The sequence below is a fragment of the Palaemon carinicauda genome, chromosome 15 (genome assembly GCF_036898095.1).
Source record: "Palaemon carinicauda isolate YSFRI2023 chromosome 15, ASM3689809v2, whole genome shotgun sequence".
NCBI classification, from domain to species: domain Eukaryota; kingdom Metazoa; phylum Arthropoda; class Malacostraca; order Decapoda; family Palaemonidae; genus Palaemon; species Palaemon carinicauda.
The window spans coordinates 135,955,308-135,971,761 of NC_090739.1; the positions used below are offsets into that span (position 1 = coordinate 135,955,308).

Genomic DNA, 16,454 nt, shown 5'->3' on the forward strand with positions numbered 1-16,454 from the left:
TTTTTATTTTAAACCTTCCTTTAGCATCATCCACTAATTTACTTTTAGATAAGATAATTTCAAGTATTATTTCTGAAAAACCCTAAAATGAAGGTGAGGCAATTATTGGACACCCATATTCAACAATTTATGTAGGGGTACTTAATACTTTTTAAAAACCAGACATACTAATATTTATAAAGTAGAAGGTTGGGCAATTTCTAATAGCATTATAGTTTTCGAAAATTATAAATAGTTTTAGAGATATTGTATCTGTCCAATATTTGCCTTACTTGTCCAAAATTGCCTTACCCTACTATATGTGAGTTATGGAAATTTGGCGGTCAAGAGCATGACATTTACACAGCGGAGTAACATTACCAATAAACAATGCCAAGGTAAAGGGTAGGAGCTAGATTGTTATAGTGTATATATTATATATATATATATATATATATATATATATATATATATATATATATATATATATATATATATATATAACATGTCAATAATCACAAGTTACACGTCTTATGCAATAGCAAAACTTATATAACACCATAGGGTTATAAGTATCATCATGGATAATTATAGCATTCGTTTGTATGACTTTGAAATTACATATTCAATTAATTGTAAGTAATATTTCAAGATTAAGTATTTGATTAAATTGATTCTATCGAGATTACATCATAAAGAGTACAATTTTATTATTGATCCTTTATTAATTACAGTACCATTTTTAATGTTCTTTTGTTTATATTCAATCGCTTATGCATTTTTTCGTCTTAACGAGAAGTCGAGATCACTCGGGCAGTAGAGAATTTGGAATAATCTGGAATTATCTATATAGAATACGCCCACTTGCTTCTCTATAATAGAAAATGTAAAATATCCATTTTCATTACATCCACTAAAAATAAGAACATTGACATAAATGATATGTAGGCTAAGATTTCAACAGTGTTTTGTTAGCCTAGGTAGATTATATAACTTTTAAACATATATAATTACTTATATATTTTCGTATTACTGTGTACTGTTCAAAATTACTTCACGTGATAAATATAATATATATTAATGCAAGCAATTTGTTGTCTCTCTCTCTCTCTCTCTCTCTCTCTCTCTCTCTCTCTCTCTCTCTATATATATATATATATATATATATATATATATATACATACATATACATATACATATATATATATATATATATATATATTGTCACAACTTCAGCTTTCCACTTGACTATTTCATAAATTCTCAGTAATGAGGGCAACACTTCATGTAGGTACAGTAGATATATTAGGAGAATGATCTAATTAAAGTTAAGATTAAACAAAGACTTTACTTATTTTAAATCACGTATAAATATATAACAAAATAATAACAAATAACCACTAAATAAACACTAGCAACAAGTGAAGAATTAGCCACCGGATAACGAACTCAAAAGAGCTTGAAAGAGCTTGGAAGTAAACATTTCCAAGGATTACATATGTAAAAATGACAAAAGGTAATTTCATCTATGCTGTCCGCTACGATCAGCAATCAATAGATTGTGTTAAAATTATACACAATAATAGGTGTAATTAGAAATGCTAAATAATGATAGGAGGGTTATTATAGTTCCCCCCTGTTAGGAATGAAATTACTATGACAATCTTATTGACAAATTTAGTGAATTGTGGTTTTCTGTCTAAGACGTGATAATGCATCGGCGATGGTGTAGTTTGATCCTCGAATGCTGTGGATCTCAATGTTGTAAGACAACAAGATGTATGACCATCGAAGAAGTTTCTTGTTGTTAAGCTTTGCCCTTTCGAGGAAGGTAAGGGGTTTGTGGTCGGTGTAAATGAAGACACGTGCAGCACCTTCCAGATATGGACGAAAATGAAGGACAGTTGCAACAATACTATATAATTCTTTCTCGATGGTAGGCCATCCTAGTTGAGCGCCTTTGAACGCTCCCGAGTAATAAGATACTGGAAGCAGGTGTTCCAACAAAGGAGGAAAAGTACTGGTCCCATTGATTTCTTACAGTAGGACACCACCAAATCCAGTATTGCAAGCATCGACCTGTATAAAAAAGGTTTAGTAAGATTAGGAGCTTGCAACAAAGGAGATGAAGTCATGAATAAATTTAGCTGCCGGAAGGCCTTATCGTGATCCTGTGTCCAGTGAAACCTTACTTTGCTGGATGTCAAGACATGTAGAGGAGAAGTTATGATGGCAAAATTAGGACAAAACTTTGAATAATATGACACCATACCTAAGAAAGTTTTGAGTTCTTTTTTATCACTAGGAGTGGGAAATGAAGTTATAGCCTTCACATTAGTATCCTTGGGTAATATGGAGCCACTGCCAATGACATGTCCTAGTTATGTAACTTTTGCCTTACCAAATGAACTCTTGGCTAAATTAATAACTAGGATAGCTTCCAGGAGTCTTTTGAAGAGTTCTTTTAAGATCTTGAGATGTTCGTCCCAGGAGATACTAGCAATTACGATGTCATCCAAATAGACATACACACCCTCCAAACCACGTGTAACTTCATGGACCATCCTTTGGAATGTAGCTGGAGCATTAGTCATCCCAAATGGCAAAACTCTGCATTCAAAGAGACCAAAAGGTGTTATAAAGGCAGATATCTCTTGTCCTATCTGTTAATTTAATTTGATAATAACCCTTCAAGAGATCAATCTGGCTAAGGTATTTAGAATTACTCACAGAGTCAATAATATCCGCAATTCTAGGTAATGGATAAGCATCCTTGACTGTTACAGAATTAACCCTTCTATAATCCGTACACATACGATAGGAATTGTTAGGCTTTTTTACTAAAATACAAGGCGATGCCCAGGGAGACTTACTTGGTGCAGCCAAATCTAGTTTTAGTAAATTCTCAACCTCGGCCTTCAAGGCTGGTAATAAACGATGGGACACCCGATAAAAAGGTTGACGAACGTGATTGGCGTTTGGTTCTAGCACAATATGTTGCACCAAGGTACAGCAACCTGGAGTGTCTGAACATATTGCAGGATAAGACTTCAGAACAGCCTCTAATTCTTCCCTTTCCACCTTAGGAAGATGACCAAGATACTGTGAAAGTAAAGAAAGAATCTGTGAATTACTAGCATCTTTCCATGACAAAATATGATTATGAGCCAAAGTTTCTTCTTCGTCTGGCTCAAGAGGAGCTAAAAGTTTATCATTATCAACTGCCTCGGGTACTATGTTTTTCGGGGTAGGAGAAGTCTCGATGGGAGTAGTTATCCTCGAGTTGTGAGTGGAGTGATCAGTCTCTCTACATATCAGGTGAACTGCCTGTGGAGAAATCTTTGCAGATTGGTATGGTTTTATAAGATTAATGTGCACTAACTGGCTAGGCTTCCTTTTATCTGGAGTTTCAATTGCATAAGTTGTTTTAGAGACCCTTTTAGTGATTTTATACGGACCCATAAATTTTTCTCTCAATGGAGCTCCTGGAACTGGTCGATATACAAGTACATCATCTCCTACTTTGAAAGTTCTAATTTTGGCCTTTTTATCGTAATGGTTTTTCATTCGAATCTGACTGTTAGTTAAATTCAGATTGGTAAATTCATAAACATGGTCAAATTTAACCTTAAGACTTTGAAGATATTGCGGAATACTTACTTGCTGGTCTTTGTAAGTACCTCTTAGGATGTTTTCTTTTACCATACTAAGGTTTGTCCTAGGTCTGCGGCCGAACATCATCTCGAAGGGAGAAATTCCAGTCGATTCATTAGGTGTACTCCTAAGTACATACATAAGCAGATCCAGGTCTTCATCCCAGTCTCGTTCAGTTTCACTAATGTACTTGCGCAGGAGGCTTTTAATGGTCTGGTGTACTCGTTCGAGGGCTCCATTAGTCTGAGGGTGATAAGCTGAAGCAAAAATATGGGAGATGTTTAACTGCTTGAAAGTTTGCTTAAACAAATCACTAGTGAAGTTTGTCCCCTGATCACACTGAAGCTCTTTTGGAAAACCAAAAATGGTGAATATTTTAAGAAGATTAACAAAAATTGTTCTAGCAGATATGTTTTTTATAGATACGGGTAAAGGAAATCTAGTAGTTGGACACAACAAAGTTAAAATGTACTCATTTTGTTTTTTAGTTTTGGGAAGTGGACCAACACAATCTACAATTACCTTTTCAAAAGGAGAATTAGGTACTGTAATAGGAACTAATGGTGCTGGAGGTATTTTCTGATTTGGTTTACCAGTTACCTGGCAGGGATGGCAAGATTCTATGTGGTGCTTTACATCAGCTTTCATACCAGGCCAGTAGTAATCGTCCAGCAAACGCTTATAGGTTTTGGAAATGCCTAGATGAGACTCTGCTGAATGAGCAAGATCCAATAAGGCTGCACGAAGATTAGAAGGAACTACAAGCTGGTAACTATCATGACAGGAATTTTGTCCTGTCAGAGAGAGAGAGAGAGAGAGAGAGAGAGAGAGAGAGAGAGAGAGAGAGAGAGAGAGTTTACAAAATCTATTACTTAATAACTTAACATTATGAATTGATGTTTTTTTTAATTAAGTGTCCAAAATTGCCTTACCATTTTTCAAGGCGAGGCAAAATTGGACACTAGATATTCCATATTTTTTCATTCATTTTTTATTTTAAACCTTCCTTTAGCATCATCCACTAATTTACTTTTAGAAAAGATAATTTCAAGTATTATTTCTGAAAAACCCTAAAATGAAGGTGAGGCAATTATTGGACACCCATATTCAACAATTTATGTAGGGGTACTTAATACTTTTTAAAAACCAGACATACTAATATTTATAAAGTAGAAGGTTGGGCAATTTCTAATAGCATTATAGTTTTCGAAAATTATAAAGTTTTAGAGATATTGTATCTGTCCAATATTTGCCTTACTTGTCCAAAATTGCCTTACCCTACTATATGTGAGTTATGGAAATTTGGCGGTCAAGAGCATGACATTTACACAGCGGAGTAACATTACCAATAAACAATGCCAAGGTAAAGGGTAGTAGCTAGATTGTTATAGTGTGTATATATATATATATATATATATATATATATATATATAACATGTCAATAATCACAAGTTACACGTCTTATGCAATAGCAAAACTTATATAACACCATAGGGTTATAAGTATCATCATGGATAATTATAGCATTCGTTTGTATGACTTTGAAATTACATATTCAATTAATTGTAAGTAATATTTCAAGATTAAGTATTTGATTAAATTGATTCTATCGAGATTACATCATAAAGAGTACAATTTTATTATTGATCCTTTATTAATTACAGTACCATTTTTAATGTTCTTTTGTTTATATTCAATCGCTTATGCATTTTTTCGTCTTAACGAGAAGTCGAGATCACTCGGGCAGTAGAGAATTTGGAATAATCTGGAATTATCTATATAGAATACGCCCACTTGCTTCTCTATAATAGAAAATGTAAAATATCCATTTTCATTACATCCACTAAAAATAAGAACATTGACATAAATGATATGTAGGCTAAGATTTCAACAGTGTTTTGTTAGCCTAGGTAGATTATATAACTTTTAAACATATATAATTACTTATATCTTTTCGTATTACTGTGTACTGTTCAAAATTACTTCACGTGATAAATATAATATATATTAATGCAAGCAATTTGTTGTCTCTCTCTCTCTCTCTCTCTCTCTCTCTCTCTCTCTCTCTCTCTCTCTCTCTCTCTCTATTTATATATATATATATATATATATATATACATACATATACATATACATATACATATATATATATATATATATATATATATATATTGTCACAACTTCAGCTTTCCACTTGACTATTTCATAAATTCTCAGTAATGAGGGCAACACTTCATGTAGGTACAGTAGATATATTAGGAGAATGATCTAATTAAAGTTAAGATTAAACAAAGACTTTACTTATTTTAAATCACGTATAAATATATAACAAAATAATAACAAATAACCACTAAATAAACACTAGCAACAAGTGAAGAATTAGCCACCGGATAACGAACTCAAAAGAGCTTGAAAGAGCTTGGAAGTAAACATTTCCAAGGATTACATATGTAAAAATGACAAAAGGTAATTTCATCTATGCTGTCCGCTACGATCAGCAATCAATAGATTGTGTTAAAATTATACACAATAATAGGTGTAATTAGAAATGCTAAATAATGATAGGAGGGTTATTATAGTTCCCCCCTGTTAGGAATGAAATTACTATGACAATCTTATTGACAAATTTAGTGAATTGTGGTTTTCTGTCTAAGACGTGATAATGCATCGGCGATGGTGTAGTTTGATCCTCGAATGCTGTGGATCTCAATGTTGTAAGACAACAAGATGTATGACCATCGAAGAAGTTTCTTGTTGTTAAGCTTTGCCCTTTCGAGGAAGGTAAGGGGTTTGTGGTCGGTGTAAATGAAGACACGTGCAGCACCTTCCAGATATGGACGAAAATGAAGGACAGTTGCAACAATACTATATAATTCTTTCTCGATGGTAGGCCATCCTAGTTGAGCGCCTTTGAACGCTCCCGAGTAATAAGATACTGGAAGCAGGTGTTCCAACAAAGGAGGAAAAGTACTGGTCCCATTGATTTCTTACAGTAGGACACCACCAAATCCAGTATTGCAAGCATCGACCTGTATAAAAAAGGTTTAGTAAGATTAGGAGCTTGCAACAAAGGAGATGAAGTCATGAATAAATTTAGCTGCCGGAAGGCCTTATCGTGATCCTGTGTCCAGTGAAACCTTACTTTGCTGGATGTCAAGACATGTAGAGGAGAAGTTATGATGGCAAAATTAGGACAAAACTTTGAATAATATGACACCATACCTAAGAAAGTTTTGAGTTCTTTTTTATCACTAGGAGTGGGAAATGAAGTTATAGCCTTCACATTAGTATCCTTGGGTAATATGGAGCCACTGCCAATGACATGTCCTAGTTATGTAACTTTTGCCTTACCAAATGAACTCTTGGCTAAATTAATAACTAGGATAGCTTCCAGGAGTCTTTTGAAGAGTTCTTTTAAGATCTTGAGATGTTCGTCCCAGGAGATACTAGCAATTACGATGTCATCCAAATAGACATACACACCCTCCAAACCACGTGTAACTTCATGGACCATCCTTTGGAATGTAGCTGGAGCATTAGTCATCCCAAATGGCAAAACTCTGCATTCAAAGAGACCAAAAGGTGTTATAAAGGCAGATATCTCTTGTCCTATCTGTTAATTTAATTTGATAATAACCCTTCAAGAGATCAATCTGGCTAAGGTATTTAGAATTACTCACAGAGTCAATAATATCCGCAATTCTAGGTAATGGATAAGCATCCTTGACTGTTACAGAATTAACCCTTCTATAATCCGTACACATACGATAGGAATTGTTAGGCTTTTTTACTAAAATACAAGGCGATGCCCAGGGAGACTTACTTGGTGCAGCCAAATCTAGTTTTAGTAAATTCTCAACCTCGGCCTTCAAGGCTGGTAATAAACGATGGGACACCCGATAAAAAGGTTGACGAACGTGATTGGCGTTTGGTTCTAGCACAATATGTTGCACCAAGGTACAGCAACCTGGAGTGTCTGAACATATTGCAGGATAAGACTTCAGAACAGCCTCTAATTCTTCCCTTTCCACCTTAGGAAGATGACCAAGATACTGTGAAAGTAAAGAAAGAATCTGTGAATTACTAGCATCTTTCCATGACAAAATATGATTATGAGCCAAAGTTTCTTCTTCGTCTGGCTCAAGAGGAGCTAAAAGTTTATCATTATCAACTGCCTCGGGTACTATGTTTTTCGGGGTAGGAGAAGTCTCGATGGGAGTAGTTATCCTCGAGTTGTGAGTGGAGTGATCAGTCTCTCTACATATCAGGTGAACTGCCTGTGGAGAAATCTTTGCAGATTGGTATGGTTTTATAAGATTAATGTGCACTAACTGGCTAGGCTTCCTTTTATCTGGAGTTTCAATTGCATAAGTTGTTTTAGAGACCCTTTTAGTGATTTTATACGGACCCATAAATTTTTCTCTCAATGGAGCTCCTGGAACTGGTCGATATACAAGTACATCATCTCCTACTTTGAAAGTTCTAATTTTGGCCTTTTTATCGTAATGGTTTTTCATTCGAATCTGACTGTTAGTTAAATTCAGATTGGTAAATTCATAAACATGGTCAAATTTAACCTTAAGACTTTGAAGATATTGCGGAATACTTACTTGCTGGTCTTTGTAAGTACCTCTTAGGATGTTTTCTTTTACCATACTAAGGTTTGTCCTAGGTCTGCGGCCGAACATCATCTCGAAGGGAGAAATTCCAGTCGATTCATTAGGTGTACTCCTAAGTACATACATAAGCAGATCCAGGTCTTCATCCCAGTCTCGTTCAGTTTCACTAATGTACTTGCGCAGGAGGCTTTTAATGGTCTGGTGTACTCGTTCGAGGGCTCCATTAGTCTGAGGGTGATAAGCTGAAGCAAAAATATGGGAGATGTTTAACTGCTTGAAAGTTTGCTTAAACAAATCACTAGTGAAGTTTGTCCCCTGATCACACTGAAGCTCTTTTGGAAAACCAAAAATGGTGAATATTTTAAGAAGATTAACAAAAATTGTTCTAGCAGATATGTTTTTTATAGATACGGGTAAAGGAAATCTAGTAGTTGGACACAACAAAGTTAAAATGTACTCATTTTGTTTTTTAGTTTTGGGAAGTGGACCAACACAATCTACAATTACCTTTTCAAAAGGAGAATTAGGTACTGTAATAGGAACTAATGGTGCTGGAGGTATTTTCTGATTTGGTTTACCAGTTACCTGGCAGGGATGGCAAGATTCTATGTGGTGCTTTACATCAGCTTTCATACCAGGCCAGTAGTAATCGTCCAGCAAACGCTTATAGGTTTTGGAAATGCCTAGATGAGACTCTGCTGAATGAGCAAGATCCAATAAGGCTGCACGAAGATTAGAAGGAACTACAAGCTGGTAACTATCATGACAGGAATTTTGTCCTGCAATCTTCAAAGGTCTATAACGTCTAATAAGGATGTTATTATCAAGATAAAAATATGGTAACTTACTTTCATCAACGTCATCTTTTACTTTATCAAAGTATTCTTTCAAACTATCATCAGACCTTTGATACTCTACAAATTCATCTGAGGGAATATCAACAAGATCAGCAAGGACTTTTTCACCTAAGGTACTTTGATCCACCTTACCTGTGTGTTCAGTGTCTCTAGAAGTTGAGGTTGTAGACCTGGTGACTACTTGGTAGGGAAGCTCTACCACCGGAGAAAACTCTTTGCAAGCTTTTTCAATCACTACTTCAGGCTGCGTAATGATAAGACTAGGAGTACCGTTAGTTTGAGCCAAGTCATTACCAAGAATCATGTCTATGTTCTTGCAAGGCAGGTCAGAATCCAACAAGGCGACATTAGTTGAACCTTTAAAATAAGGACAATCAAGAGAAATCTGTACAATAGGTAAAACCTTTTGACAAGTCAAATCTGACACAGTTACATACCGATCTGTTGGTTTAGCTAAATCTTTTAACTTTGAGCTAATGATAGTTTGAGATGACCCTGTATCTCTCAAAATTTGCACGGGAATATCATTTACTTTACCAGGATATGTAAATGATGTAAAGTCTGATAGAGGTTGAGCACAGTGAAGAGTCGTTTTATTTGCAGTATTCCCTGATTTGGGTCCTTGTGAAAAAGCATTAGGAGAAGCCTTACCATGAGATGCTTTGCATTTGGGACTAGGACAGTCTTTAATATGATGACCTTCTTTCTTACAAAAAGTACAAACCTGGGGGGAAGATGAAGGTGAGGACGAATGTGGTTTAAGTTTATGAATGAGATGGTAATCATCAGCTAATAGGGCAGCCCTTTTGCCATCTTTTTCTTGTTTTTCTCTAATAAACATGGCCACATTAGCTGGAATACGCCTCAGGAATTCTTCTAAAACTATTAAATTCTTTAATTGTTCTAAAGTAGTTATTTGTTCCTTATCTATCCATTTATTAAACTGCTTCAACTTCAATGTGAAAAACTCTAGATAGGTTTGAGCTTGGTTCTTCAAAGTTTGTCTGAAGATTTGTCTATACCCTTCTGCTGTAACACTATAAGCATCTAATATGGCAGTTTTAAAGACTTCATAATCCCTTTCTTGGACAAGTTGTGCTGCCACATATGCAGCTCTTCCTTTGAAGGAGTTTCTGATTAAGAGAACATATTGGTCTCTTGGCCAGTTGAGAGACGTTGCAGTGTTTTCAAAAGTAATGAAAAAAACATCAGGATCTTTTTCATCGAAGACAGGCAGGAGTTTGCGTGCTTTACTAAGGTCAAAAGCATCGGGTAGCTGTTTTTCTGCCAACCTTTCTTCTATTCTTATGGCTGATAGTTCCTTTTCCAACAGAACTTTTTCTTTACGTTCTATTTCAAGTCTTCTTTGCTCAGTTTCTACTGCGGCATTTGCAGCTTCAAGCCTTTTTTGTTCAGCTTCTAGCCTTTTTCTTTTTTTTCAGCTTCTACTGTTACCTGCTGCAGTTCAAGTTGGAGTTTCAATTTCACTATCTCTGGGTCTTCAGTTATAGTAACAGTACGAGCAGCACCTCGTTCAAGTGTTAAAGGCCTTAAGGGAAGAGCCTCTTCTTCAGTTATGTTACCACTATTTATCAGGAAATCTAATATCTTTCCCAATAGTTCAGCTTTCACCACATCATGACCTACAGATATTCTTGCCCTTACAGCTATTTGGCGAAGCTGGTCCTTTTTAGCTTCCTGTAGTGTATTTAGGTGCTCCCTGGGTGCACCTAAAAATTTCTCAAGATCAAAAGGCATCTCTCAATACTGATTAAATGGAAAATATCACTGGAAATTATATTACTACTATACACAAGCTATAAGACTTAAAAACGTCAGGGCATTCATGGATTTATGGTGCGAAGGCACCCACAAATCACAGGAATTTCCTTAATCCTTAAGTCCTACAATGTACAGAAATTCACTTAAATGAACAAGGCTTTAATAATCCATGCCAATCAGAAAACTTGGTTCACCAATAATGCACAATCACTAATAATCTTGAATAAAATATTTTTAATGAAGTAAATAATTGGAAGTACCAACAGTTACCTGAACAAGGAATAAACCTTTAAATATCCATCGAGGTGGAACGAAGTTCTTGACCACGTGGTCGTAACAATATGAAGCCTAAATCCTTTAAAGAGCGAAGGTCGTACCCTGAGTAAGAGGAGCAGAAGTTCCTAAGGAAGGAATCTTTCAATTCCTTATGATGAGGTTTTGAATGCCTCGAAGCACCTCGAGAAGTTGGGGCGACTATGAAGATATCGCTAAGCGATGGTAGTCAACAGAGTCGAGGGTTAAAAGAATCACGAATTCTAGGCTGCCATTACCCTGCCTGCACGTCCTCCAAAATCTCGATGTATGCTTAAGATGACGTGTAGCAACACGACATTCTCTAGGTGAAAGTGTGAGCGCGCTGGAGAACACTATCCGGTGGTGGTCAGTTATAAACAAGCAAAATATCACTAATACACTACACTCATGTTGTCCATCATTTTAGAGAAACAACAAAATGAATTTCACAATCCGTCAAGATCGAGCGGAAGCGTAACACATACGTAAGTAGATCCCGGACACAGGCCCCTAATTTGTCACAACTTCAGCTTTCCACTTGACTATTTCATAAATTCTCAGTAATGAGGGCAACACTTCATGTAGGTACAGTAGATATATTAGGAGAATGATCTAATTAAAGTTAAGATTAAACAAAGACTTTACTTATTTTAAATCACGTATAAATATATAACAAAATAATAACAAATAACCACTAAATAAACACTAGCAACAAGTGAAGAATTAGCCACCGGATAACGAACTCAAAAGTATTAACTTGAAAGAGCTTGGAAGTAAACATTTCCAAGGATTACATATGTAAAAATGACAAAAGGTAATTTCATCTATGCTGTCCGCTACGATCAGCAATCAATAGATTGCGTTAAAATTATACACAATAATAGGTGTAATTAGAAATGCTAAATAATGATAGGAGGGTTATTATAATATATATATATATATATATATATATAGAGAGAGAGAGAGAGAGAGAGAGAGAGAGAGAGAGAGAGTATGTGTGTATGTGAACTTTTGTATGTATTCATATTTCTAGAGAGAGAGAGAGAGAGAGAGAGAGAGAGAGAGAGAGAGAGAGAGGGAGTTAGCTTTCATTCTTGGTATTCCATTATTCGGGACAGTGAACAAGATACGTTATGTGTGCCTTTACCTCTACCCTGGAATTCAATTTCAATTAAAAGTTTCTCCTTTCTACTTGTTCGAGCGAATCCACTGTGAAGATAACTCTATATTGCGTTTGCTTGAATATAATTCGTTTTTTTCCTACATATTATTCTCGGGACAGTGCTTCTTCATGGTTGAAGAGCTAATCGAGTTTTCAACTCGGAAGGATTTTGCAGACGGATATATATATATATATATATATATATATATATATATATACACACACACACTTTATGTATATCATCATCATCGTCACCTAGGCCTATTGAGGCAAAGGGCTTCGGTTAGATTTCGCCAGTCGTCTCTCTTGAGGTTTTAAATCAATTCTTCTCCACTCAACGTCTACTTCACGCTTCATGGTCCTCAGCCATGTAGGCCTGGATCTTCTAAATCTTCTAGTGCCTTGTGGAGCCCAGTTGAAAGTATATATATATATATATATATATATATATATATATATATATTCATTCTGTTCAAAGTATTTGGTTTATTTTCAGCATCGATGTAATCTGTGACACACTTTCTAATTACAGAAATCATTTACCATGAAATAAGTTAGAGAATTATGCAGGTTATATTTGACTGCGGGAAGCAATAATATTTATTACCTATTAAAGAGATACGAAGCTGTGTGCGCGTTAAAGCTTGATTATATTATGAAGTAAATAATGTTGCTGAATATTGCAACATTGGGTTAAAGGCCGCTCATGAGTGGCAGAGGCATAGGACAGTGACATTGCGCTATGGAGCAGGACAATGCCCTAGAGACTGATCATATATACATATGATTATATGATCAGCGCCCAAACCCTCTCTCCACCCTAGCTAGGACCAAGGAGGGCCAGGCAATGGCTGCTGATGACTCGGCAGATAGAGCTATAGGCTCCCCCAACCCCCCTTCCTTAGCTCACAAGGATGGTGAGGTTGCAGTGAACAAAAGAAACTAACGAGTTTCAGCGGGGACTCGAACCCCAGTCTGGCGTTCACTGCCAGGGACGTTACCACATCGGCCACCACAACTCTTGAGAGGAGAAATAGTTGTCTGGAGGGAGTAGGTTGGCCAGGGCACCAGCCATCCGTTGAGATACTAACACTAAGAGAGTTGATGTGTCCTTTGACTGGCAATACAGTACTACATTAGATCTGTCTATCTGGTTACGGCTCATTTTTCTTTTGCCTACACAAATACCGAATAGTCTGTCATATTCTTTCCACATTGTTCTCTGTCCTCATATATCTGGCAACACTGAGATTACCAAACAATTGTCTTCACTCAAGGGGTTTAACTACTATTATTATTATTACTGCACTGTAATTAATCAGTGGCCACTTTCTTCTTGGTAAGGGTAGAAGAGACTCTTTAGCTATAATAAGCAGCTCATTTAGGAGAAGGGCACTCCAAAATCAAACCATTGTGCTCTGTTCTTGGGTAGTGCCATAGCCTCTCTACCATGGTCTTCCAGTGTCTTGGGGTAGAATTCTCTTGCTTGAGGATTCACTCATGCTCCCTATTCTTATTTCTATACCTCTTGTGTTTTTCGAAGTTTTTATAGTTTATATATGAAATATCTATTCTAATGTTATTGTTCTTGAAATATTTCCTTTCAATTGTTTATTACTTCTGTATTTTATTTATCCCTTTATTTCTTTTCCACAGTGTGCTATTTTTCTCTGTTGGAGCCCTATGGCTTATAGAATCCTGCTTTTCCAATTAGGGTTGTAGCTTAGCTAGTAATGATAATAACTCGGCCTTTTCATAATTATAAGAATCATTCCCTTGTCTTTATCATGATCCCTAGACCCATATCCACAACGAGAGCAATATTATTATTATTATTATTATTATTATTATTATTATTATTATTATTATTATTATTATTATTATTATTATTATTATTATTATTATCTAAGCTAAAATCCTAGCTGGAATAGCAGGATGTTATAAGCCCAGGGGCTCCAACTGGGAAAAATATCCCAGTTAGAAAAGTAGATTACGAAATAAATGAACTGCAAAAGAAGTAATGAAAAATAAAGATAATAGTATTTTAAGAACTATACGGTATTATAGTTAAGTATGAACCATGCTCTTTTTTAAACTAATTTCAAGGAAAGAGAAATTTTGTTACGCCAAAGATTATTATGAACTTCGAAAAGAAAAAGAAACTTGAGATACGTTATTCCAGGTTAGTTGACTATATTTTTTTCATTTTTTTCTAATTTCCATTATGCTGTGCACGAGCTGATGTTATCATTAAGATAAAACGAAAAATAAGGGAGTGGCATTATTTTGTGACCGTTAAATTAGTTGTGTAGCGAGAAGCAGCCAAGAGTAGCGAACCGGTGTAAATGCTGTATAAAATGCAGACGGTCTAGAATTCGGGTTCATACCTTAGGAAGTTGCAGTCAAGTGTCTGTGCGCTTGTGTCTAGAAATATTGCCATTGTTTCTGGTCATGATAACGAGTATAAGTTAATCGTTTAAAGCCGTGAAGCTAAAATTGTTACAAAGTTTTTTAAAACTTGCGCATTCGTCGTTCAACTGTTGGCCATAAAACATCTAGTCAAATCACCTTCAAACTAATAAATTTCACGATAAATTTGCTAGTAAGAAAAATAGAAGAGTTTCACGATAATCCTTATCAATTTTAATAATCGAAGTTGATGTTTAGAACCACGACGGACTGAAGAATTTTATTTTTTTTCTTATCGAAGATGGGAGTCACCAACGTTCATTATGCTATACCGATTATGCTTGTAAGTTGAAAGTCTATCTGTAGTTTAATCTCTCTCTCTCTCTCTCTCTCTCTCTCTCTCTCTCTCTCTCTCTCTCTCTCTCTCTCTCTCTCTCTCTCTTTTGCCTCATACACTTGACAACTCTGAAATTACCAAACAATTCTTCTCTCAAGAGGTTAACTAATGCACTGTAACTATTCAGTGGCTACTTTCCTCTTAGTAAGGGTAGTAGAGACTCTTTAGCTATGGTAAGCACCTCTTCTAGGAGAATGGTACTCCAAAAATCAATCCATTGTTCTCTATTCTTGGATAGTGCCATAGCCTCTCTACCATGGTCTTCTACTGGCTTGGGTTAGAGATCTTTTGCTTGAGGGTACACTCGGGCACACTTTTCTATCTCGTTTCTCTTCCTTTTGATATTTTCAAGTTTTATAGTTCTTATATGAAAGATTTATTTTAAAGTTATTATTGTTCTTAAACTTGTCTTGTTGTTTTTTCTTATTTCCTTTCATCACTGGGCTATTTTCCCTGTTAGGGCCCTTGGGCTTATAGCATCCTGCTTTTCTAAGTAGGGTTGTAGCTTAGCAAGTAATAATAATAATAATAAAAATAATAATAATAATAATAATAATAATAACAATGATAACAATAATAATAATAATAATAATAATATTAATGCTAATAATAGTAATGATAATATTAAATAATAATAATAATAATAATAATAATAATAATAATAATAATAATAATAATAATATACTGTAGGCCTACTCTTAATTATATTTACGTCAATTACCATACAGTAACGACTTGTGTTATCTAATAAAAATGTCCTTTTTCTTAGGTAGCTGCCACCTTGCCGAGAACCAAAGCTATCTTCGACCATTTCAAGGTATGTTTCATTATAATCCAAAAGCTATTTGCTTCTTTGTTTCGTAGTTAACTGGTTCATCCTGGTGTTCTATGTTCAAAATAGTTACTCAGTGCTTCTCTGTTTCGTTGATAAATACTTAGTCAAGTTCTATCTTTATGCTCAACATAGTTACACAGCGTTTCCCTGCTTCGTAGTTAGATGCTTCATCAAGGAGCTCTATCTTTATGCTCAACATAGTTACACAGCGTTTCCCTGCTCCGTAGTTAGATGCTTCATCAAGGTTTTCTATCTTTATGCTCAACATAGTTACACAGCGCTTCCCTGCTCCGTAGTTAGATGCTTCATCAAGGTGTTCTATCTTTATGCTCAACATAGTTACACAGCGCTTCCCTGCTCCGTAGTTAGATGCTTCATCAAGGTGTTCTATCTTTATGCTCAACATAGTTACACAGCGCTTCCCTGCTTCGTAATTAGATGCTTCATCAAGGAGCTCTATCTTTAT

The 16,454-nt window shown here is 35.4% G+C and overlaps 2 protein-coding genes across 6 annotated transcripts in view; one reads left to right on the forward strand and one right to left on the reverse strand.

The window, feature by feature from the left end:
* The window catches only part of LOC137654400 (uncharacterized), a 43,620-nt gene that overhangs the window by 7,525 nt on the left and 19,641 nt on the right, over window positions 1–16,454 (forward strand). The window contains exons 1-2 of one of the 5 annotated variants that reach the window (XM_068388004.1): window positions 14,687–15,099; window positions 15,923–15,970. The exons of 1 other annotated variant lie outside the window; for it this stretch is intronic. In XM_068388004.1, the coding sequence (XP_068244105.1) occupies window positions 15,058–15,099; window positions 15,923–15,970 (90 nt within the window). In that variant the 5' untranslated portion in view covers window positions 14,687–15,057. Of the gene's footprint in view, window positions 1–14,686; window positions 15,100–15,922; window positions 15,971–16,454 lie in introns of those variants that run through there. 3 more of the 5 variants (XM_068388000.1, XM_068387999.1, XM_068388001.1) reach the window with 3 other exon arrangements.
* On the reverse strand, window positions 8,199–14,787 carry LOC137654189 (uncharacterized). Its single transcript, XM_068387827.1, has 3 exons — window positions 14,735–14,787; window positions 8,760–10,539; window positions 8,199–8,494 (listed from the first exon to the last, which is right to left on the reverse strand). The coding sequence occupies exons 1-3, from the start codon at window positions 14,785–14,787 to the stop codon at window positions 8,321–8,323; spliced, it is 2,007 nt and encodes a 668-aa protein (XP_068243928.1). The 3' UTR covers window positions 8,199–8,320.